General features: G+C 38.2%; 1 protein-coding gene and 1 long non-coding RNA gene across 4 annotated transcripts in view; one reads left to right on the forward strand and one right to left on the reverse strand.

Annotated features, from left to right (window-relative positions):
* Positions 1–23,532, reverse strand: part of LOC103101292 (uncharacterized) — a 69,516-nt gene that overhangs the window by 40,414 nt on the left and 5,570 nt on the right. Inside the window, exons 2-3 of one of the 2 annotated variants that reach the window (XR_008911585.1) lie at positions 23,062–23,336; positions 20,619–22,184 (exon numbers count right to left, since the gene is read on the reverse strand). This is a non-coding gene — a long non-coding RNA (uncharacterized LOC103101292). Of the gene's footprint in view, positions 1–20,618; positions 23,337–23,532 lie in introns of both variants that reach the window. The other variant, XR_008911584.1, reaches the window with a different exon arrangement.
* ACOT7 (acyl-CoA thioesterase 7) overlaps positions 18,607–23,532 on the forward strand; it is a 161,349-nt gene continuing 156,423 nt past the window's right edge. The window contains exon 1 of one of the 2 annotated variants that reach the window (XM_056795923.1): positions 18,607–18,858. In XM_056795923.1, the coding sequence (XP_056651901.1) occupies positions 18,812–18,858 (47 nt within the window). In that variant the 5' untranslated portion in view covers positions 18,607–18,811. The remainder of the gene's footprint in view (positions 18,859–23,532) is intronic. The other variant, XM_056795922.1, reaches the window with a different exon arrangement.

Genomic DNA, 23,532 nt, shown 5'->3' on the forward strand with positions numbered 1-23,532 from the left:
AGTCAAGCTGAAACTACCATTGGTACATGTGAGATGCAGGAAGTGATGTAAAAATGTTCTATATATTTTGCATCACTTTCTCTCCGGGTTCTTTTTGAAGAGAGGTAGCTCTGGCTTTGGCGGCAGAGAGGTGGCTGGTGGCAGCCTGCTGGGTGTCTTGGCATCTTGGCATGGCTGCAGATATTGTCCAGATTTGGTGGTGTGCATCCTTGATACAGTAACTGGGAGAAGCTTAATATCGTAGGTCAGGTGAGGCGTCTTCTCTGAGCTCTCTCGGAGTTTAGGCTGATTCCTTTTTCCTTTACCTTCCAAAACACTATCCTCTTAGGAAGTCCCTAATCTTCTGAGGAGGCCTTGTGGCAGAGGCCTTTGAACTCCCCCTGGCACAGGCTAGGCCAGAGAAATCCTATACTCTTTTCCCTCTCTCTTCTTCTTAATTCCTTCCCTCTATCTTAATTAAACCACCCAAACTGACTTGAGTATTTTATTTGGGATTTGAATTAATCCCTGGTGACCAATTAAATTTATATTCAGTCACAATCCTAAAATTTACCCTTACACTACTCAACATGCCATTTCAAAAAGAAACCATTCTCTGGCAAATTCTGACACAGATCGACAGGGTTTCCATGGCTGCAATACAGACTATGACCTACCTTAAGAACATTTACAGATGTATGATTTCTAAACATACAGCACAGATCATGGTAGTGGATATAAACTTGGAGACACTAGTTAAGAACTTGTTTGAAGCATTCCTGAAGGCAAAAGGGCTAGATCAGATAAAGGATAAGGGAAATGGTCAGGCAGACAATGCAACTAAGGATAAAGACAGAAAGGCCAAGAAAGCAAAATCCAGCGCACAGGGCAATGACAGTGACAAGGACAATAAGGCAAATAGTGAAGCTGAGAAAATTTTTCCACTCAAAGACATTTCCAAGATATCTAGTACAGCTGGTGTGTTGCATTCAAAGGTTCATAGGCAATTTACTACCCAGGAGTTAGATTCTATGAAGAAAAGGTTTCCAAAGTTTATCAATGAACCCCATAGGATTCATAAAGAACTAAAACATGCTTTCTGAATTTTTGAACCCAATTTTGAGGATGTGGAATTTCTTTTGGCAGAATTTTTTAGCTCCCATGAGCATTACCAATTTATTGGAAAAAAAAACAACTAAGGTCAGAAAGTTCCCTGACAAGTTGGCCTACAAAGGAACAAAGAGAAGATTTTGATTCTCTAATCCCATCAGCATAACCTATCTAAGGAAATGCAGGGAGAATTTGCTCCAAGCCATAAAACTGTGTTGCTCAAAAACCAAATGCTTGGGGGAAATTTGATAGATTGGTGAAAAGTAATGGAGAATATCCAGCTTCCTTTATTGATCACCTTTCTGAGACAGCTGAAGTTATAATGGGCATAGAAAGGGACATGGAGGAGTCTATAAGCCTTGTAAGGAGACAGTTTCTGAACTGTACCACACCTCAGAAATTTTTTCAAACATTATTTTCCTAGATATGATACAGTGAGTTTAATTGAATTAAGAGATGCTGCAACATATATATTTGACAGTCACACAGATCAAAGTAAACAGGTGGTAGATTTACAGCAAAAATTGGAAGAATCACAGAAAAATTTAAAAGACAAGGAGATTGAGGAAATTAAGAATTTGAATACTGTTAAAACATACCCCAAACCTGTTTACAAGTCAAGAAAAGTTCAGAGAGAGACTAGGCAATGCTTTTTTCTCCAATAAGACATGACACCTGATCAAAAACTGTTTTCTGAAAAAGAAGTCTGAAGTTAAGAACAACAAAAACGCTCAAAATACAATAAGCAAAAGCCTACTTGTTGTGAGCATTGTACATTGAAATCCACTCAACATGCAACAGATTTATAGGAAATGAGAAATGCTATAAAGTCAGGGACTAAACCCAAATATGCAGACATGGTTAGGAGAGAATTATGAAGCCAGGAATATAATGTATTTAGTTTGGTACATGGATATAGAGAAAATAGTGAAAGACAGACTGATGTTAAACTTAAGAGAAAGCAGAAAAGAAACAATGAAAAAATGGTGCAAGAAATTAAATTTGTGAGTGATGAAAAATGCAAACCACATGACAGGCAGAGACAAGTAACAGAACTTGATGAGGAAGTTAAAAATATCATTTCTCAAATAACAACAGAGATAAGAGACTTAGAAAAAAACTGTATAGTAACCACACATGAAAAAAGTAGAAATCAAGTCAAAACATTCTTGGAAAACTTTTTTCAGTGCAGATTGGGCACAGGGATTGAATTTTGTAAAAGAAAGCCAGAAAAAGTCACATAAACTCAAGCAGGAGTTAGTGAGAGATACAGAGAAACAAAACAATTTCCTGCAGCAAAAATGACTGTAGTAGAAAATCAAAGCATGAGTTACTGTTAATGGAGATGTAAATGATTTGGAAATATTTACAGATTTGTACAAGATACCACAAAACTCAGTTTATTCTTCAAATAGCTGTATGGCACAGATCTCCTTAGAAAAAAACATATAATTTGAATCCTGAAGATATGATTTGAATTCATTTTCTAATGAAGTAGAGGATATAGTAGTACAATCACCTCAGATGAAGATCTCATAGGAAATGATTTAAATCAAGAAGAGTTAACTGATTCAACCATGTAGCTGGCAGAAGCTACACAGCCAGAAACATATGTATGGAGTACTGTGGGGGAAGAATGAAGGCACACATCCCAGTGATCCAGGGGAAAATGCAGATGTACTAAACTTATTCCCAGAAGATAACATCATAGAGGGAGAGGTTTCTATCTCTACACAGTCAAAAGAGAGTGAAGATGAACAAAAACTTTAGGCTGATGATAGAGTAGAACCCATGAATTTTAGCAACAGCATTGCATATCTGCAAGAAGCTAATAGCATACCATCAAGTTTACCACCTCAACAAACAAATCTAAAGCTTATTGATGAGAAACAACCAGAAACAGATTTGGGAAACATAAAAGCTGGTGACATAGGGTTAGATCAACACAGAAAGCCAGAGTTAACATCTGACACAAGTTTACATGGCATTGAACAAAATCCAATGTATAACATAAGGATTACAGAATTCAGTGACTCAGAATCAGAAACTGAGTCAGAAGGAATACCAGATAGTGTAATAATAATGGACCAAGATAGTGATTTAGAACAAATACCTTATGAATTTTATAAGCTTTATAAGGAAATGGATGAAGAAGGGGATGTGTGGGACACAAATGAGAAAACTGAATACCTGAAACCTGAACAATCAAAATCTTATGAATATGATGATGATGATGACATCTTTGGGCACAGAACAAGTTGTATACCATTGGAGGAACTTTTTGCTAGATTTGGAGTTGATAATGAAGAAGACTTTATATAGAAATTGAATTACATGGCTTATACAGATACTGATTATGTAAACCTTAAAATTTCTTAGACTTGTGAATGTTGGAAATTTCACCATTGGAATGTGAACCCCATTGGCATGAGAGGTTCCTCCTCCTCCCTTCTTAAGATTACTTTAGTACAGAAACCTTTTGCTGAACAATGGAAAGGGCTTTGACCTATGCTTAAGCATAGAACAGGAAGTTCTTTGAGTCATGATTGATTTTAGAATTGAAAAAATAGAGATACTTGGAATGACAGAACCAGGTCTTAGAAATTACAATTTCCACCCCACTCAGTCCTAACAGGATTTAGGAAGGGCTGCAGCAAAAGATCAAGATTTAATTATCTGAGAATATGACCTTCAACAGACATGTGCAAAGCCACAGACCTCTGGGCCGTCCTGGGTTAAGGTAGAGCCACCATTGGCACAGGGAAGACATGGACAGTGATTGGTAGATGTAAGAACTGAGGGGAGGGAACTTGGATGGTTTCCTTAAAGATAGGGGGGGGGGGGTCTGAGGACTAGTGGAGGGTGGTTGGAGAGGTTTGGCTCTGAGAGGTGGTGCTCTGAGAAGCTTGCTCTGAAGAAAGCTGGAGGTGGAGGCCCCTGAGACTGTTTCTCCATTTTGGTCACGTGAGTGATAGGGACTGATCTCTTTTCTTTGCCTCAGCTATCTAAGGGCTTGGGCCTTTTGGCCCAGCCTAAAGAGAGGGGGTATTTAAGCCCTATTCCCTTCTCTCTCTCTCTCTCTCTCTCTCTAATACCTTTCTTCCTCCTGTTTGTAATTAAACTCCATAAAAGGTTGACTGCTGACTTGAGTTTTCATTTAGGAATTACATAGCTGAATTCCTTGGCAACCTTAAATTAATTTATATCAGTCTTTAAGTGATTTCCTTGTCACAATTATGAATGGGAAGGATATTAAAGAACATAAAGAACAAACTGGAAGGGAGATATACAATTTCACATTTATCCTCTAACTTCAAAAATATTACAAATACCATTCATGCAGTAAGAGTGAAATCAAGATTAGTTTGAGTTCCATAGGGTAACATACAACACAAAACCTTGTGAGAATAAATACTAGTCTTAGGTATAAGAAGAAAAAATATATTCTGACAAAAGAACAACTAAGGCTGTGTGACTCTGGGCAAGTCACTTAACCCCCATTGCCTAGCCCTTACCACTCTTCTGCCTTGGAGCCAATACACAGTATTGACTCCAAGACAGAAGGTAAGGGTTTAAAAAAAAAAAAGAACAACTAAGTAATTCAATCACAAGAACACTCCTAAACTTTTAGTAGCAAATTCAAACATCATAACTATGATATATAAAAACACCACAGTAATGGAAGATGGGAAACACCTAGAATGCTAATGAAACATCTATTCACATTGGATGAATTTGTTATCAAAGACTTTAATATCAAGTTATAGATGAGAAACTGAAACAGGTTATCCATATCTCTCAACCTTCATCATAAAACAATCTCTACTAGGGGAAGGAAGAAAGGGAGGGTATACCATGAAGATATTACCTCATAGTTTTAGATATTTCACAAGAACCAACAATGTGGTCATTTCATCAATGAAGATACATGCAAATGACATCTGATTTTAAAAAAATCAATAATAGTCCTTGTGAATGAAAGCCTAGGAATAGAAAGCTACGAAAGGAAAGCACATGAGAGTATGTATCAGCAGAAAGTACAGACAAGGGAGTATTGCACATGTTAAAATGATAATAGAAAAGCTCTGCTAAAGCAAATAAAATAGCTCTGGAAAGGAATATAGCCACTAAAACATACAGAAGGAAAAGACATGCATTTTAAAATTAGCTCCAAAGAGAAGTCTCTTCATAGTCTCTACAAAGTCTCTGCCAATAACAACAATATTAACAGAAAAGAAAGTAACAAAGTTATTTAACATGACAACATAACTCCAAGACCAAATGAAATACATTATATCCAAATTCTATCTCCAAGACATATCTAAAAGACAGCAAACTCAAACACCAAAAGATTAGAAAACTTCAAATTCATATTCTTAACATAAGTCTAAGAACTTATACATTATGCAATATACCCACTCATGAAGATGATCATATGTAACAGCTTACTTCCACACATGAAGAATAACTAATGAATATTGACAAGCACTCATGAAGAACTCACATCTTACTTCCATGCACAATGAAAAATTTCAATCTTACCTACATGCATATGTAAAAACCTTATACGCATGCATTTCCTGAATATTAAAGAACACAGAACTACAATCAAGAGTGACAACAGACAAAATGAGGCATGTAGCACAGATGAAAAGAGATCAAGACACATAGTTTCTACAATCAACATCAAAGACATGGAAGAACTTTGAAATTTTGGACTTGTGATCATGAGGTTATGTCAGAATGTGACATACATGTTAACATCACATAAATACATACATAAAATACACATAAATACAATGTGGAAGAAATCTCATGAATTGGGTAGGTATATAACATATACATAGTTGCAAAACACAAAATTCACACTGATATATAAATTTTTTTGTGTATACTTGTGTATAGGTTCCAAGGCAGAAGAGTGGTAAGGGCTAGGCAATGGGGGTCAAGTGACTTGACCAGAGTCACACAGCTCAGAAGTGTCTGAGGTCATATTTGAACCCAGGACCTCCCATCTCTAGGCCTGGCTTTCAATCCACTGAGCTACCCAGCTGCCCCCTGATATATAAATTTCTGTGGAAAATTCAAACAAAGAACTTTCTTATCTGCATGAGTTTTCACAGAAATCAAGAACAATGTATTATATTTGTACATATGTAAATCTGTATAGATGTAACTTATATACATATGTGAATACTAATATACTAACAAAATAATTGTTAGAATAATTTATTAATGTTCTAATAACTAAACTATAGGGACAATTTAGAAAAATTTGTTCAAAGTCTTAGGGAAGTAGGGACAGACAAAAACTACTTAAGTAAAGAAGTTAGATTACATTATGATTTTAGGTTAGCAATTGTTAGTAACAGAAAATTTTACTTAGTTGAAGTTATAGATATTAGGAGATAAGACAGTTACATATTAAAAATACTGTTGAAATTGTTTAAAATTGTTACATGATTTGTTATTATGTTCAAAGAACTATGTTCATGTAAAATCCCCATTACCTAAACCATTTTCCTATACCCAAACTTAGCATAGAATTAGATAGACAGAAGAGCTAAGATAGATTAAGATTTGTTGTTTTGGGAGGGTAAAGGAATATTTAACATAGTACAGGGTTAAGAATTAGATGGTTAGAAAAAAACACTATTCATAAGCAAAGGATAAACTATGGGAGTGGAAACACGGAGGAAAAGCAACTGCCTGAATACAGAGGTTGAGGGGACATGACAGAGGAGAGACTCTAAATGAACACTCTAATGCAAATACTATCAACAAAGCAATGGGTTCAAATAATGCCCAGTGGACTTACACCTCGGCTATGGGGGGTGGGGGGGAGGAAAAGAAAATGATCTATGTCTTTAATGAATAATGCTTGGAAATGATCAAATAAAATATATTTTAAAAAATTAAAAAAAAAAGAATTAGATGGTTAGGAATATAACAATATATATATATACGCACACACACACACACACATATATATATATACATATATATACATATATGTATATATATAAAAGGGAAGTAACATTAAAAGATACTGATTGCATTTTTTCCCAAAGACGAAAAAGGAGGATATATTGTGGAAGTGAGAAATTGAGAATGATTTTGTAGCAGGAGTTTGGAGCAGCTGAGTGATGACCTGTCAGTCAAACAAGAGTGTTCTATTTGAAATGTTACCAGGAAAGGCAATTAATTGGAAGTCAGACCAACTGTTGGCTGGGCCTTTTTGCCTTGAAAGAGGGAAGAAGGAGTTTTCTTTCTTGGTTTTGGAGACTGAAGAAAGGAAGACAAAAATCCAGATATCTCTCTCTCTGACTTGCTCTGTTGTGATAGTGACTGAATTCCAGACCTATCAGCCATTTCTCCAATTGAACTCAATTCCATCATCCTCCAAGCTAAGACTCATCCTAGTGATAGGGAAACCCCCAAATCCTCTTTCCTTCCATTTCCTTATTCTTCCCTGTCTTCCCCAATAAACCCTTTATTTAAGATCGAGAAGAGAAAAAGTATTTCATTTGAAACATCATAAACTCACCCCTGAGTTGATTTAGAGAAACCAGAAGGAGAATCACCAGGAAGGGGGGAGGCAAGAAGGAGGGAAAGGGAGGAAAAGAGAGGAAGGGAGGAAGAGAGGGAGGAGGGAAAGAAGAAGAAAGAAGATAACAGTCTAATCTTTAGTTGTCAATTACCAATCAAATATTACACCTTGGAACCATTATACAGTATTGATTCTAAGACATGAAGTAAAAAAAATATTTAAGAGTCATTGGATTTCGTAAAGAGACCCAAAAAGGATCTAGAGAAGATCCAGGACCCAAAAAGAGCTTAGACATCTTATTTCAAGAAATCTTAAAGGAATACTGCCCTGATCTAAGAATTAGAGGGAAAAGTGAAATACAAAGATTCCACTGGTCATCTCCTGAAAGAAATTCCCAAATTAAAACTCCCAGGAACATTATCATAAAGTCAAAATCTTCCCCAAAAGTATTACAAATAATCAGAAAGAAATCCTAATGTAATTTGTTGCTAAAAAAGATGCATATATTACATATAAAAATTACATAATTGGAAACTGAATTAAATTCTTCCAATAAGAGTTTTATTGGATTACAAAGATGCAACATCTTCTGATAATTTGTAAGAGTTACAGATTGACATCAGAGAAGATGGAATTTACCATTTGAATATTAACAAAACTTTTGTATAAACAGTGGATAGATGACAAATGATTCTCCTGATTTTGGAAGTGTAACCATCAATTCAATTCCTTCATTTGGAAAGACATACCTTTGGGAAGCATTTCTTTCAGCTGTTATAGCCATTCAAATTGCTCATCAAAATAAAAATGAACTTAGAACTAGATCTTTGGAATTCCCTAACAAAATATGTTAAACCAAGATTTTAAGAAATAATGGAACGTATTCAATCACTTAAACATTGCTCTCATTTTAAAATATTCTAATTTTAGAGAGAGCAGAGGTTTTTTTGCACCAACAATAAATATAATTACTTAAATAGGAATTTTATCCATCTCATTCTTATTAAATTTCTATTTTTGGTGAATGCTTTATAAAGTACATAATATGTTTGGCCAAAGAATGGGTATGAAGAGCCAGTTAGGGATAAGTCCTGGGATTTAGTTGATACAGAGAACTCTGAGATGAGATTTCTTCTTTTGATCCAGGTTGGTACCTTCTCTGCAGTTTATAGTCTTAGAGGACTGCCTAAAACACTAAGAACTTAAGTGACTTACTACAAAGATTCAGACATATATTGAAGTCCATGCTCCAAAGGTTTTTTTACTGATAGGAGACACGATTGTTTGAAGATGACTGCTCCATATTGAGCATACTATGCTCTCAGTAAAGACAAGATATCCTCCAAACTTAGTGTAATTTTAAATTTAAGGCATTTGGGCCACCCCATACTTGTTGAATTTAGTTGTTGTTTTTTTTTAAACCTTTAGGTAAAAGTATCTTAGTACCAATTTTTAGACTATTGGGATTAAGTAACTTGCCCAGAGTCAGATAGAAAGGTAATATCTCAGGCTAGATTTGAAACCGGATCCTCCTTACTCAAGACCTGGAGCTCTATCCACTGTACTACCTAGGTGTCCCTCAATTTAGTTTCTTTGAAGAAGTTATTTGCATATCCTGGGTCAGAGGGCCACTGACTCTTTGAAGTGAAGTTGAAGGTATCAGATTGGACCTCATATTAAGTGAGACATATTAATTGACAATTGAATATGCTTCGTGGTTGCTTGAAGAGTTATAGTCTTTTAAAAATTATATCTCTAGAAAGAGAAGCTTTTGTGCAAGAATTTTACAACTCCAGAGAACCTGAAATACTTTGGTATAATTGGGCTTTGTGGTAGGGTATTGGAGATGAGGATAAAATTTGCATTTGAGAGATACATACTACTCAAAGTATTAAGTGAATTCAGGGGTCATCCAATTCAATTTGAGCGAAAAACCTTTCCCCAAATGCCCTACAAATTGTAAGTTTCCAGTGGAAAAACTCCAGTGATAGGACATCCTACATTCCAAATCAGAGGACCATTTTTGAATTATAGCTAGGCAACATACTATTTTCAAGATCTTGGATAAATCACATAATCTCTTTATTTATTTATTTGTTTTAACTCTTACTTTTCTAGTAACAACTCTAAGACAGAAGGAAAAGGGTTAGGCAATGGGGGTTGAATGACTTACCCAGGGTAACACAGCTAAAAAGCATCTGAGACCAGATTTGATTCCAGGTTCTCTTGACTCCAAATCTGGTGCTCTATCCACTGTGCCACCTAGCTGTCCCTCATCTAATCTCTTTAAACTTCAGTTTTCTCCTGTGTAAAATAAGGGACTTGAACTAAATGATCTCTAAAGTCCTTCCTACCTATAACATTCTATGATTTTATGTTCATATGTGATAGGGCCTGACTGATGAGAGTCTCATCTAATGAAATCCCCACTTGAAATTCCAAGCATAATCAAGTATTCTCTGATGCTTTCCAGTTTGCTTACGGTGACTCATTGGTCCTTGCTCAACCTTTTGAAGTTCACAAGGTCTTCAATTTAGCCTGCTGGGTCTCCAACACTATTTCACCTGAGAGAGCATAGATATAAGATAAACAGAGGCAAAAGAAGATCATGTTGCTCATGGCTTCATGTCAGCTGGAGGGAGAAGAGTAGGTGCCCTTATTCTCTTTCCTTGGGGGAGGCTTAGTTGCCTAATACTATCATACAAGAAAGATACTGAATCATCGCATGGGAATCTTTGGTGTGCCTGTTCGATTCTGGCTTAGCAACCCATCAGAAAAGGTCCAGAGTAAGCACACAGGAAATGTTCATAACCGGTGCATACTTTGAAGTCTCTGTGGGAACTGTAAAGCCGAGCATTCTTTCTATTGAAGCTCAGAAGGACTGGGCTCTCCTTGGCTGGTCAACCTTTGCGCTAGATCTATGTGACCTCTGTTACTTTTCTGGGCCTCATCTTATGAATCTGTAAAATGAAGAGGTTAAATCATGTCAGAGGTTCTTTACCTGGGGTCCGTGGACCCCTGAGAATCCAGAGGGTCTGTGATCTTGGAAGGGAAAGAAATGACAACTTTATTTTCACTAACCTTTGGCTTCCTTGATAATCCTATGTATTTAAAATACATGAATTTTATGAGTTACAAAATATTCTGAAAAGAGATTTCATCAGACGGCCAAGAGGTTTGGAACACAAACAAGATAAAATTAGAATAAGTCTAGGTTCTCCCCCCAGGGCTAACCAAATTTTCTTTGGTCTTAATGAGATGTGATTATGGAGTCAGGATACTAATTTCCTTTATGGTTTATAGTAAACAAGCATATCATTGAACTGTATAACTATACCTCTAATTTTTCTATTAATGGATATGTTGCTTTGAATTGTTTCCCTTTGTTTCTTCATCTGCAAAATGGGGAGTTTTCAGTTGGCAGGAGTTATTGCAAAGGGTCTGTGAATCCATATTCAGATTCATACATATGCAAACTTTCTGACACATGAAACATACCTCCACACACACACAGACATACACACATGGCTATTTTTCAATTCAATTTAAAACATTTATTGAATACTAACAACATTGTCTTATGAAATCCCAGAATGACCTTTGTTCCAGGTAGAACAATAAACTCTTAACCATCTTTTTTATTGCCCAAGCCAGAACTCAGGTAAAGATAATAAAAATCTCAAGCAACTCTCAAACACCCCAAACTGGAATGAATTCAAACAACCAGACTGACATCCTTCCTTCCCTCCTAAAACTATATAAGCTTCTTATAAATTAGTGGAAATTTCCAGTATTACATTGCTGTGTATCTTTCCTGAGAATATAATCCTCCCAGGGTAGTGGCTCTGTGCACTATTTTTGATCAAGGTCTCCATTGCCTCAATTAATAACTTATAATGACTCTGGTAATTCTGTGATAAAAAAAAAACAAACAACTTTTTGATGATACCTAAACTGTATGATACACCAAGAATCCAAAACCAAAAAAGGAAACAATCCCTTCCTTCAAAGAACTTCCATTTTATCAAAGGACTATAACATCAACACAGATTTAGAAATACAACGTATTTCGAGGAGAAATAGAGCCCAGACAAGTGTGGGGGTGGCCAGGAAGGTTCTGTGTAGCACCTGAACTGAACCTTAGAGGAAACTAAGAATTTTGGGAGTTAGAGGTAAAGAAGGAGTGCATTCCAATCAGAAGATGGGCTATGTCTCAAATAAGGAGAGAGGAGGGAGAATGCCTCTTTTAGGGGACAACTGGCAAAATTCACAAAGGAACATGATATGGAGTAAGATTGGAAAGTTGATTTGGAGGTAGACCATGACAGGTTTAAAATGCCAATGTGAGAAATTTACAGGATTATAATATAATATAATATAATATAATATAATATAATATAATATAATATAATATAATATAATATAATATAATATAATATAATATAATATAATATAATATAATATAATATAATATAATATAAAGTATAATATAAAGTATAATATAAAATTAAATATAATAAATATAATAATATAATATAATAAATAAAATATATAATATAATATAATAATGTAATGTAATATAATATAATATAATATAATAAATATAATATGATATGATATGATATGATAAATATAATATAATACAATATATTATAATAATATAATATAATATAATAAATATAATAAATATAATATAATATAATATAATATAATATAATATAATAAACATAATATAACAAACATAATACAACATAATATAATATATAACATAACATAATATAATGATAGTGACTACCTCTCAGGGTCATAGTAAGTCTCAAATGAGATCATAATTATAAGCACTTAGCATAGTGCCTGATATATAGTTAAAATTATATAAATGCTAGCTATTATTATTTGAAACCCTTATCTTCTGCCTTAGTATCAGTTTGAAGACAGAACCACAGCAAAGGTTAGGCAATGAGGATTAAGTGACTTCCTCGGAATAACACAGCTAGGAAATGTCTGGGATTAGATTTGAACTCAGGTCTTTCTTATTCCAGTATCTTCCACTATTATTATTAATAGAATCAACAAGACTTGGTAAGTGATTGTGGTGCTCTTCAATATAGAGATGTTTAGAGGAAGGGCAAGTTAATGGTTTATTGTAGATGCGGTTGTGATGAATAAGTCCAATTCACTTAAAGGTTTTACTGAGTTCATAGAAAGTTTTTGTCATGATATATTTTCTCAATCATCCAATAGATAATAAATGTACTACTATATTCTGTTAAATTTTATTATGGGTTGTACTTGAATATAAATTAATTGGTGGTTGCCAGGAATTTAATTTCTAAATCCCCAAATGAATTATTAGAGTAAATGGAATTTATGGTAGTTTATTTACAATAGAGAGAAGATATTAAGGAATGAGACAAGGGGAGAGAGGAAGAGAGAGCACTAGCTTCCTTAGAGCCAGGACAGAAATTCTAAGACCCTAATCAGGGAAAAGAGTCTCAAGACGATTGGCCTCTGTCAAAAAGAGTGACTGATCCTTCACTCCAAGCCTGGGTGACTGACTGTCCTCTTCAGTCTTTGTTTTCTCTATTTAAAGACCTTTTACTCTTGTGTCACCTCCCCTAAATTTCACATCTACCAATCACAGCAGATGCTCCTCTCTAGGACTGCCCACTCTTTCACATGTGGGTCACAGACCTCCCACTTAATGCATGAAATGGGTGTTTCTACCTTTTTGTGGTTAGTTATACCTCTTGTGGGTAGTTAACCCCTTTTTGTAGTTAAAATGGTTAAATCTACTTCAAATACTGAGTTAACACTTTTGTAGATTAAAATGGGTAGATCTACTTAAAATACTGAGTTACCAGTTTTTGGGGATTAAAATCTAAAAATAGATTGTGGATTATAATTCAATCTTCCCAATAAAGGAAGAACCAAATACCTTTATTGTTATAATCAGGGGATTACAATTTAATCTTCATAATAAAGGAAGAGCTAAATATCTTCATTGTTACAATCAGGAGATAGCTAAATCCATCTTCACAATTCAAATGTGGAATGTGTTAAATCAGTAGTTCTCATTGTCCAGAGTGGGGAGGTGCTAGGATAGATAATCTTGGAGGGCTCTTTCCAACTATAAATTTTATGATTTCATGCATGTATTCCCTATGAGATACCAAGATTAGGAGTTTTATTTTTTTCTATTTCTAATGCTTTGTAGAATTGTTTCTATCCAGGAGTCTTTCAAAGAAAGAGCTTCTTCAATGGAATTTACCACATTTCTTTTGGTATTGGAGAAGTGGTGATATGGTACAAAGTAGAGTATAGGACCTGAGATACTTAGAAGTAAAGTCAGAAGAACAGATGAATGGGAAACCTTTCTGCTTTAGGTCCTTAGCAAACCTCCTTCACAACAGTGCCAAAAACAGTCAGGCTGAATTCTCAGTGGGAAAGTCAAGAAAAAGTCATAGAGAATCATTTGTCCAGGCTAGGGTAGCTTAGGAAGACAAAGAGATCTGTTGACACTGGGTTAGGGCTAAAGGGGAGCCCTCCAAAGTTGCTATGTTAGGACTGCCAGAGAAGAGGGTCTGAGACAACTCTAGGGCAGGAAGAGAACCCAGGGGATCCTTGAAATAGCTCTGGGAGCACCTACAAATGCTATTCAGCAGCTGTAACCTATTACCCAGATACTGGTTGTTGAGTCAGGGCTTATTGTTGTATCATATCCAACTGACTTTGTCAATAAAAGAGAGAGAGCAAATCAATAAATTAGGTATCATGTGAAAAAACCCACTAGAAAGCCATCAAATTAAAATTCCTTAATTATACATCAAAATAGAAATCTTTAAAATGGAAGGTACAGTTAGCAAAAATGAAAGCAAAAAAACTCCATTGAACTAGTAGATAAAACTAGCAAAGCAGTAGCGTCCCAATTTTGCCACACCCCCTCCAACATTTATTATTTTTCTTTACTGTCATATTGGCCAATCTGCTAGGTGTGAGGTGATACCTCAGTTGTTTTGATTTGCATTTCTCTAATCAGGAGGGATTTAGAACACTTTTTTGTGTGATTATTGATAGTTTTGATTTCTTCATCTGAAAACTATCTATTTATATCCCTCCACCATTTGCCATTGGGGAATGGCTTGATTTTTCGTAAATTTGACTTAATTCTAAAAGGAGATATCTTAAGCAAATTAGAACAGGGAACACATTGCCTGTGACATTTGTGGATAGAAGAATACAGGGATAAACAAGAGATGGTGAGCATTATGAGATGTAATATGGATAATTTTGATTACATTAAATTAAAAAAAATTGTACAAATAAAACTAGTGTAGCAAAGATGAAAAGGAAAGCAGAAAATTGGGGAAAATGTTTAAAGACAGTTTCTTAGATGGAGGTCTTATATCTCTTGTCAAATTTATAAGAAGAGTTTTCTCCCATTTGATAAATGGCCAAAAGATATGAGCAGTTTTTGGATGAAGAAATCAAAGCATATGTAGGTATATGAAAAAATGCTCTAAATCACTACTGATTAGAAAAATGCAAAGCAATTCTAAGGTATCATCTCACACCTATGAGATTGGCTAAAATGATAAAAGGGCAAAATGACAAATGTTGGAAGGGATGTGGAAAAATGGGAACATTAATACACTTTTGGTGGAACTGTGAAAGGATCTGAACATTTTGGAGAACAATTTATAATTATGCCCAGAGAGTTATAAAACTGTGTAGATCCTTAGATCCAGCAATACCATTGCTGAGTCTGTTTCCCAGGGAGATCAGGGGAAAAGGAAAAGAATCTATATATTTCAAAAATATTTATAGCAAGCTCTCTATGTATTGGCAAAATACTGGAAATCAAGGGGATGTCCATCAATGACTGAATAAATTGTAATATAAGATTGTGATGGAATATTATTATACTGTAAGAAATGATGAACAGGTTGATTTTTTAAAAACTTGGAAAGATCTACATGAAATAATGATTAGTGAAATGAGTAGAACCAAGTGAACAGTATATGCAGCTACAGAATTAATACTCAAAGAATAACTTGTGGATGTCTACCTCCAGAGAAAGAACTGAGAAATAGAAAGACACAATTTATACATGTGTATTTTTTTTGTCCTCTATGGTGTGGGGAGGGAAGGGGTTGAGATACCAGGGAATAAATTCTATTTAATAAACAAAACAAAACAAAACAAAAAACTGATCTAAAGTGAATTAAGCAGAACCACAAGGAACAATTTATACAGTGAGAGCAATATGGTAAAGATAATCAACTTTGAAAGATGTAGTAATTAATCACTACAATGACCAACTATAATTCCAAATGTCAGGTGATGAAATATGTTGTTCACTTCCAGATAGAGAACTCGATGGACTCAGAGTGCAAAATTGAAGCATTTTTTCTTTTCTTTCCTTCTTTCTTTCCATTTCTTTTTTTCTTCCCTTTTTTCTTCTTTTTCTTTCCCTTTCTATTTTCCTTCCCATTCTTTCTTTCCCTTTTCTTTCTCTTTCTCTCTCTCTCTCTTCCTTACTTCCTTTCAACATGAATGTTGAATTCATCTTGTTTTACTTTTTCTTTTTTTTTCCTGTCTACTTGTTTATTGTTGCCTGAGCAAGTTCCCATTTATTTTTCAATTTTCTTCTAGGTAATGACAAGTATGTTGCCTAGTTTTGTTTCTAAGATGCAGGAGTGGCAAGGGCTGTGCAATTGGAGTTAAGTAACTTCCCTAGGGTCACACAACTAGGACGTATGTCGGGGGTCATATATGAACCCAGGACATCCTGTCTTTAGGCTTGGCTCTCTATCATACAATGTACTCTACCTGGCTGCCTCTATTATACATACTTGTAATAGGTTCCATTTTTCTTGCCTTCTCAATGGCATGTGGGGAAGGATAGAATTTGGAATTAAAAATGGAAACTTTTTTAAAAAGGAAATAATGTCATATTAGAAAAACCAAGTTTCAAATCCTGACTTCTACTTGCTAGCTTTGAAGCTGTGGGCAGGTCAGATCTGAGCTTCAGTGTCTTCTACAAGATGACTGGATTGGATTTCATGATCTTTGAGATTCCCTTCCAGGTTTCATCTATGACCCTATGATGACAACTGTAATGCAGGGCAAACCACTTCTCAGCCTTATTTTCCTTATATGTAAAATTGAACTAGATTTTAAAATCCAACTAAATTTTCTTTTAGTTCTCAATCTAGGAATGAGCCTATCATTTTAATTCTTCTGAAATTTCAGCATTTTTTGGAGGGTTATACAAACTATATTTACTTAATTATAAGCCTTCCCAATTCTCTTTTCAAAATAATTGCAGGACCTTCCCAATAACTTCTGCTTCCTCCAGGATCCTCTCCCAACAGCAACTACTGGAGGTGGTTTCGTATAGTAGATCTGGAAGCCTTGGGTTCATATTCTACATTTGACACACTGACTTTGTGACCTTACATAATAATTTTTTTTTTTACCATTCAGTTCAGTTAGACAATTAAGACTATATAATCTGCCTGAGAAGGTACTCATATGAATTGGCAGACAAGAAATCAAGGGTATAGTTTCCCTGTCATTATTCCTACTACCTTCAGAGGAGTACTCATTTTGGAGCTTGTCAATGTGTTTCTTTTTTTTATTCTGATAATTAAATTTCAATAGAATTGTTTCTTTAGTCATCTTCAGTTATTTTATTTATTTAAGAACAGGATTCTGAGGGGGCAACTGGGTGGCTCAGCGGATTGAGAGCCAGGCCTAGAGACAGGAGGTCTGGGTTCAAATGTGGCCTCAGACACTTCCTAGCTGTGTGAACCTGAGCAAGTTACTTTGTCCCCATTGCCTAGCCCTTACCACTCTTCTGCCTTGGAGCCAATACACAGTATTGACTCTGAGATGGAAGATAAAGGTTAAAAAAAAAAAAGAACAGGATTCTGAGAAGTCTAGGGCTTCCCAGATTACCAAAGAAAAGTCCGGGACTGCAGAAGGAGCAAAATTTCTGCATTCTAACCATAGCTCCAAAGAATACCATCTCATTTAAGCAAAGTAGATTCCACTGGATGTGTCCTGAATATTTTTCTGTGGGAAAGACATTTTCCCTGTGGATGTTTGAAACCGGAATGAGGAGAAACTGGTTAAGTTAAAGATTTGCCTATACAAATAAATATGAATTGCAATGTCCTGGATTTTATGTAGACTCTTTCTCGAAGAAAAAAAAAAGACCTCGAGTCTTTCCCAGGGCCAGATGATGGGGATGCTCTGGTGGCCTTTCTTCATTTCCTGTTTATCCTGTGGAGAGCTTGTTTGTACAGGTTTAGTCGTGTCTGGCATCTTGACTGTTTTTGTTTTTTTTTTTTTTTGGGGGGGGCACATACTGTACTAGCTTGCCATTTTCTTCTCCAGCTCATTTTACAGATATGGAAACTGAGGCAACCAAGGTGAAGTGACTTACCCAGGGTCACCCAGCTCGTGTCTGAGACCACATTTGAACTCCAGGGCAATCTGGTTGCCCTTGTTTGTAAATGTTTGTTTGCAATCGTTGCACCTATTTGACAGTGCTGGCACTGTCCTTTGCCTTTGTGTGTCCACCCAACGTTTAGGGTGACCCCTGGCACGCAGTAGGGGTTTAATAAGTTATTTGTTGGTTGAATGATTCCCTCCTACACGAGGACCGGATGGGCTGTGCCCAGAGGGAAGGCCCAGCATGGCCATGTCCTTGATGGGTTTAAGTGGGGTGTCCGTAGGGAGTGACTTTAAACCCTTCAGGAAGCCGGGGTTCCGACCCAACGCGCCCCGAGGCGCTCTCGCGCTGCACCTCGAGTCCCGCCCAGGGGTGGGGGAGGGGGCGGCGACTGGCTTAAGCAAGGGCAGCTAGGACACAAGCCACCGCCCGATCGTCGCGCAGTCCCCTTCCTCCGCCTCCGCAGGGCGGTGCCTTCTCAGCGCCTGGCGAAGGCGCCCGGGCTAGGCGGGGCTCAGCGAGCAGGCGCGGCTTGTCTCTGGGGGCGTGGCTATGTACCGAAGGCAGTGGTTCATTGGTTAGCCATGGCGGTCATCCTGCCCTCTTCCCGCCCCCCGCCCCACCCCCTCGATGGCGCCACCCGGCCTCATTCATTCCTCCCCGTGCTGCTCTGATCTTGACTTCGTTCTGTCCGCCGGGCTCTCTACACCATGTCGAGCGAGAAACCGGCTTCCCTGTCCGTCATCCAGATCAGCAGGTAACGGCGGCGGCCGAGGCCATTCAGGCGTCCGCTGCTCGCGAGCCAGGCACCTGCCGCGGCCGGGTTCGGCCCGGCCTGGCTCGGCCCGGCCGGGCGGAGAACAGCCGGATGGAGGCTCGGCTCTGCCTGAGTCACGCCCCGGGCCGGGCCGGTCGGGAAGGCCGATGCCTGCGCTCACTGTCGGCTCCGCCCGGTCCCAATGCATCCTCTGCTGCCTGCATCCTCGAGGCCTTATGCTCCGGCGCCTGGGCCTCTCCATCTTCTCCCCGGGGGTGGTGGTGGTGGTGGTCCAAATATCGTTCCTCCCTCCGTAGGCTGAATCGCCTTCGTTCATCCTTCCCCTCCCCGCTCGATTTTCAGCCCCCAGTATACTGTGCCCTCACTCGCTCTTTAGGATGCTCACCTCTCTGCCTCTCTGGGATGACAGCCAGGACTGAGCCACCTCCTTTCCCCATAAATTCTAACCCCCAAGTGCTGCCCCACCAGGCGGAGCCGTATTTGCTTTTCCTCCTCCTTTCTCCATAGTATCCCTTCATTATCACCCTTTAGATACCATCCCTGGCTGAACCCCATTCCCTCATCAAGATTCTCATCTCCACCCCACTGATACCCTTTCCTCTATACCTCCTTGAACTTCATTTCCAAATTCAGCCCCCCTCCCTTATCCCCAAACCCCCGAAACTATCGCAATGAGTTCCATTCACTCGTTTCTCCACAGTGATTCTCCCTCGTTGACCCCTCTCCTCTCAATACCCTCATCTTGTCCCTCACCCTCACATCTTATCCTCTATATAGACTATCATCGTGACTGAACCCATTCTCTCATCTACCTCTCACCTCATTCTCCCCTCTGCCTTCCGAGCGAGCCCTCCCCTCCTTCTTAACCACTCATCTTATCGAAATTCTTCCTACTAGGAGTAGACCTATCCCTTCTCCATTCTTGCCTCATCCCTCAATTACCTCCCCCTTTGAGGTCCCATTCTCATACTTCTACCTCTTCCACCCAGCCCTGTATTTCTTTGCTATTCCCCTATAATCAATGATATACATCCTTCCTCCCCACTAATATCTACCCTCTGGAGTTCATCCCTAATTTTTTTATTGGTCCCTCAATATCTTCCCCTTAGAGCTCCTCCTCATCCTTTTATTTGTGCCACCTCCCTCCCCCCAATAGCTTCCCCCTGGGGTTCTACCTCAAATCCTTCCTCTTCCTGGGTCTATACCTCATCCATTTACACTAATCAAAAGATCAGTCCCCTCTGGCATTGATCTCCACACTCTCATCCCTCACATCCCCCCATTAAAAAATTAAAAATAACAAACAAAAAACAACCAGTTTCCATTCTGTGACCTACATCGCTTCTCTTATGCACCTGGGACCCTTGGAGCCTTTTACCTTTACCTTGTCTTAAACCTTATTTACCTTCCATACATCTACCTAAAATGCCTCATTTCTCCACCCCATTTTCCCAATACATCAGCTTCTTGTCCCTTTGTCCTCTGTACCATTGGTGAACAATTCCTGCTAAAGGATTCTCTATTCTTGCTCCCTTCTCTACCCTAGTTATCCAGCGTTATGATCTGTCTAAAATTATTTCATTCCTCCCCTCCCCCCCTTCTAGGGCTTCAACCTGGTGGACCTGAGATCTGGCATCTTGTTCATTGGTTTTGGTTTTCCCTCCTCCTCCCCAAACTGGTGAAGCCAGAAGGACCTAGGAGATACTGTCAGTTGGCAAGAAGAAAGGCAGATCTCTTACCTTTTTTCCTTCTTGGGGTGAGAGCCCTGAGCTAGCTGCTCTCTAATCATCTGAGAGATCTTCTCTTGACCTTATTCATATGTAAAGTAGGAGACTTGTCTCTGGTAGGAATCTTTGAAAGAAACTGTCCTGTTCCCTTCTTTTATGGATGAGAAAACAGACCCAGAAGAGGAAAGTGATCCTTTTCCTTTGATGCTTGATACTTGCTGCCTAGGTAGCCCTAGCAATCAAGTTAACTTTTTTAAGCCTCAGGTTTGAACCAGATGGCCCTTTGATCTGGAGATCTTGGATGGGCTGTGACCCCCAAGGTCACAGAGATAGCAGGCACCTAAGATTCCCATTCCTCTAGGTCCCCCTTTTTCCTTCACCCTTGGCCCCCCTACTCTCCACATTGTGGTAGGGACTGTGGTTTTTCAGGCCTGTTGCAGCTACAGTTGTATACCAATCCAAAGACCTGGGAATGACATTCTAACAGCAATTGTCCTGTTTACTCTGTGCCAGGCTGTGAGTGAAGTGCTTTACAATCTTTGTTTCCTTTGATAGTCCTTTTTGGGCTTGTGCTTCTTTCTAAACATTCCCTAAATGACATCTTTGGGGACTGACGACCAACCACTTTCTCCCAGATAATTTTGTCTCCTTTGATTTGCATCTGTTTGTATTGACTTTGAGAAGTACATTTACTCCCAGGTGGCACTGTTTCTCCATGCCACATATACCACTAGTGAATAGTGATGCAGGATTTGGGCCTGTGGTGTCTGGGACCCAAAAATAGTGAAGCGCTCCATGCTGCTCTCTACTCTGGAGTCCTCCTGGCACCTAATTCTTTTTGGCAGGTAATCCCAGCTGATTCTAGTCAACAGAACTCAGGATCTTTTGTTGGGCTACAGTGCCGTCCCAAATCCATCTCACATTCCCTTTACTTTGGTAGCTTCTAAAGTCTTAGTTAAAAGTCGAGAGAAAGGGTGCAGCTAGGTGGCTGCTAGTGGAAAGAGTGCCAGGTCTAGAAATGGGAAGTCCTGGTTTCAAATCTGGCCACAGATGCTTCCTTCAGTGTGAGCCTGGACAAGCCACTTAAGCCACTTAACCCTTCCCTTATTGTTCTATTGCCTTGGAAACAACATTCAGAATTGATTCTAAGATGGAAGGTAAGGGTTAAAAAAAAAAGCAGGGAAAAGGTGTTTCCATTGGGTAAAAAATGAAACTACTGCTGTTGCAACCCATCAGTTGATGTTTATGGAGTTAATATAGTATAACAGTAGGAACTTTTGAAGGAGGAGAAATAGATCTTTCTCTTCAGACAGCTTAGTCTGGGACAGACCAACTGACTGATGGTCAGTTGCTGAGCTAAGCTTGGATGAGGATTTTTCTCTTGGATCACTGAATCTTTGAAGACTTGATGGAATTGGGAATTTGAAAAGAAGTGACTTTGGCGTGGAAGAGAGAGGTGCTTGTAGAACTTGAGGAGGGGCCTGTTGCAGGGAGACCAAGGCATCATTTACTGGAAGGGCCCAAAAGGTCTCCAAGCTGACTTTCCCAAATGAGGTTTTCTTTCCTAATGCTTCACTCCTGAAAAACACGGTCAACTTGAACGTTTGATTTGCCTTCCCAGATTTGAAATGATCTTAGACTTTGATTTCCTGGATACAGTTACAAAAGATTAGACTTGTTTTGGTTCTGGGCCCCTGAATGTGAATGCTAGGAAACCACCAGACAGTGATTTCGATGGTGATGGTCTGGACACACTTTTCAACTTTATCTTAGTAGAGTAATTTGTGGTTTCTTGGGACCTCACTTGGAAAGGGTTTAGCACAGTTCAGTGCCTGGTACATAGTGGGCACTCAGTAAATGTGAGCTTTGATGATGCTGATGACCATATTTGGTTCCAAAGAAGAGAAATAAGAATGCCCCCTCCCTCTTTCCCTCCACCTTTCTTTGTAAAGGCAGGGGAAAGAGAAAGAACTCTATTTGAGTGGAAACATTGAGGCCCAATTGGGGAGTAATTTTAGTTTCCAGTTTTGCTTAGAAACTACACCTGGGTTGTCATAGTACAAATAGACATTGCCTTCCCATTTCTTAAATTGATTTTTTTTAAACCTCTGCCTTCCATCATAGAACCAATAGTATTTCCAAGGCAGAAGGGTAGTAAGGGCTAGACAATGGGGGGGGGTTAAGTGATTTTCCCAGGGTTACATAGCTAGGAAGTATCTGAGGCCACATTTGAACCCAGGACCTCCTGCCTCTAGGTCTGGCTCTCAATCCATTGGTCACCTAGCTATCCCCTTTTTTGGTTGGTTTTTACTAATATAGATACAATGAATCATAGCTTTAGTGTATGCACCTGGGCCCTCCATAAGGGAAGTGGCCTTGTAGGGCACTTTGTCTAGACTAGGTGTTAAATACATAAAATAATTTGAACTTGGAAGCCACAGTAGAGGAAGCTCACCTGGCAGAGGCTTGGCAGTACATATTGGCATAGCAGACAGATTACTAAAGAAAGAACCGCTCTGGGGTGAAGCTCAAGGGATTAAAATGTTTTTCTTCCTTTAGAATTTTTACTAATATCTTTTGTCAGTCAGTCAATAAACATGGATTTATCTCCTGCTAGGTGCCAGACACTGCTACAGAATCTCTATTTCTCAACACTGAAATCACAAGTTCTGGCCCTCTCCCTTTGTTTTCCAACACATCTCTTCTCCGGTTCTGACCGAGAGGGCCATCCTTTATAACAAAGAGGGAGAAAAAAATTTACATTAGTTTTTTTACATTAATTAATTTACATAAAATTAGCATTTATACTTTTCCACACCTGAGCAAGCTTTCTTTCCAGTCAAACAGGATTCTTTCCCTCTTCCCAGCCTTTGCAAAGAAAAGGGGAGAGGAAGTACATTCTCATCTCTCTTCTTTGGGCCAAACG

This window comes from Monodelphis domestica, chromosome 4 (genome assembly GCF_027887165.1).
Source record: "Monodelphis domestica isolate mMonDom1 chromosome 4, mMonDom1.pri, whole genome shotgun sequence".
NCBI classification, from domain to species: domain Eukaryota; kingdom Metazoa; phylum Chordata; class Mammalia; order Didelphimorphia; family Didelphidae; genus Monodelphis; species Monodelphis domestica.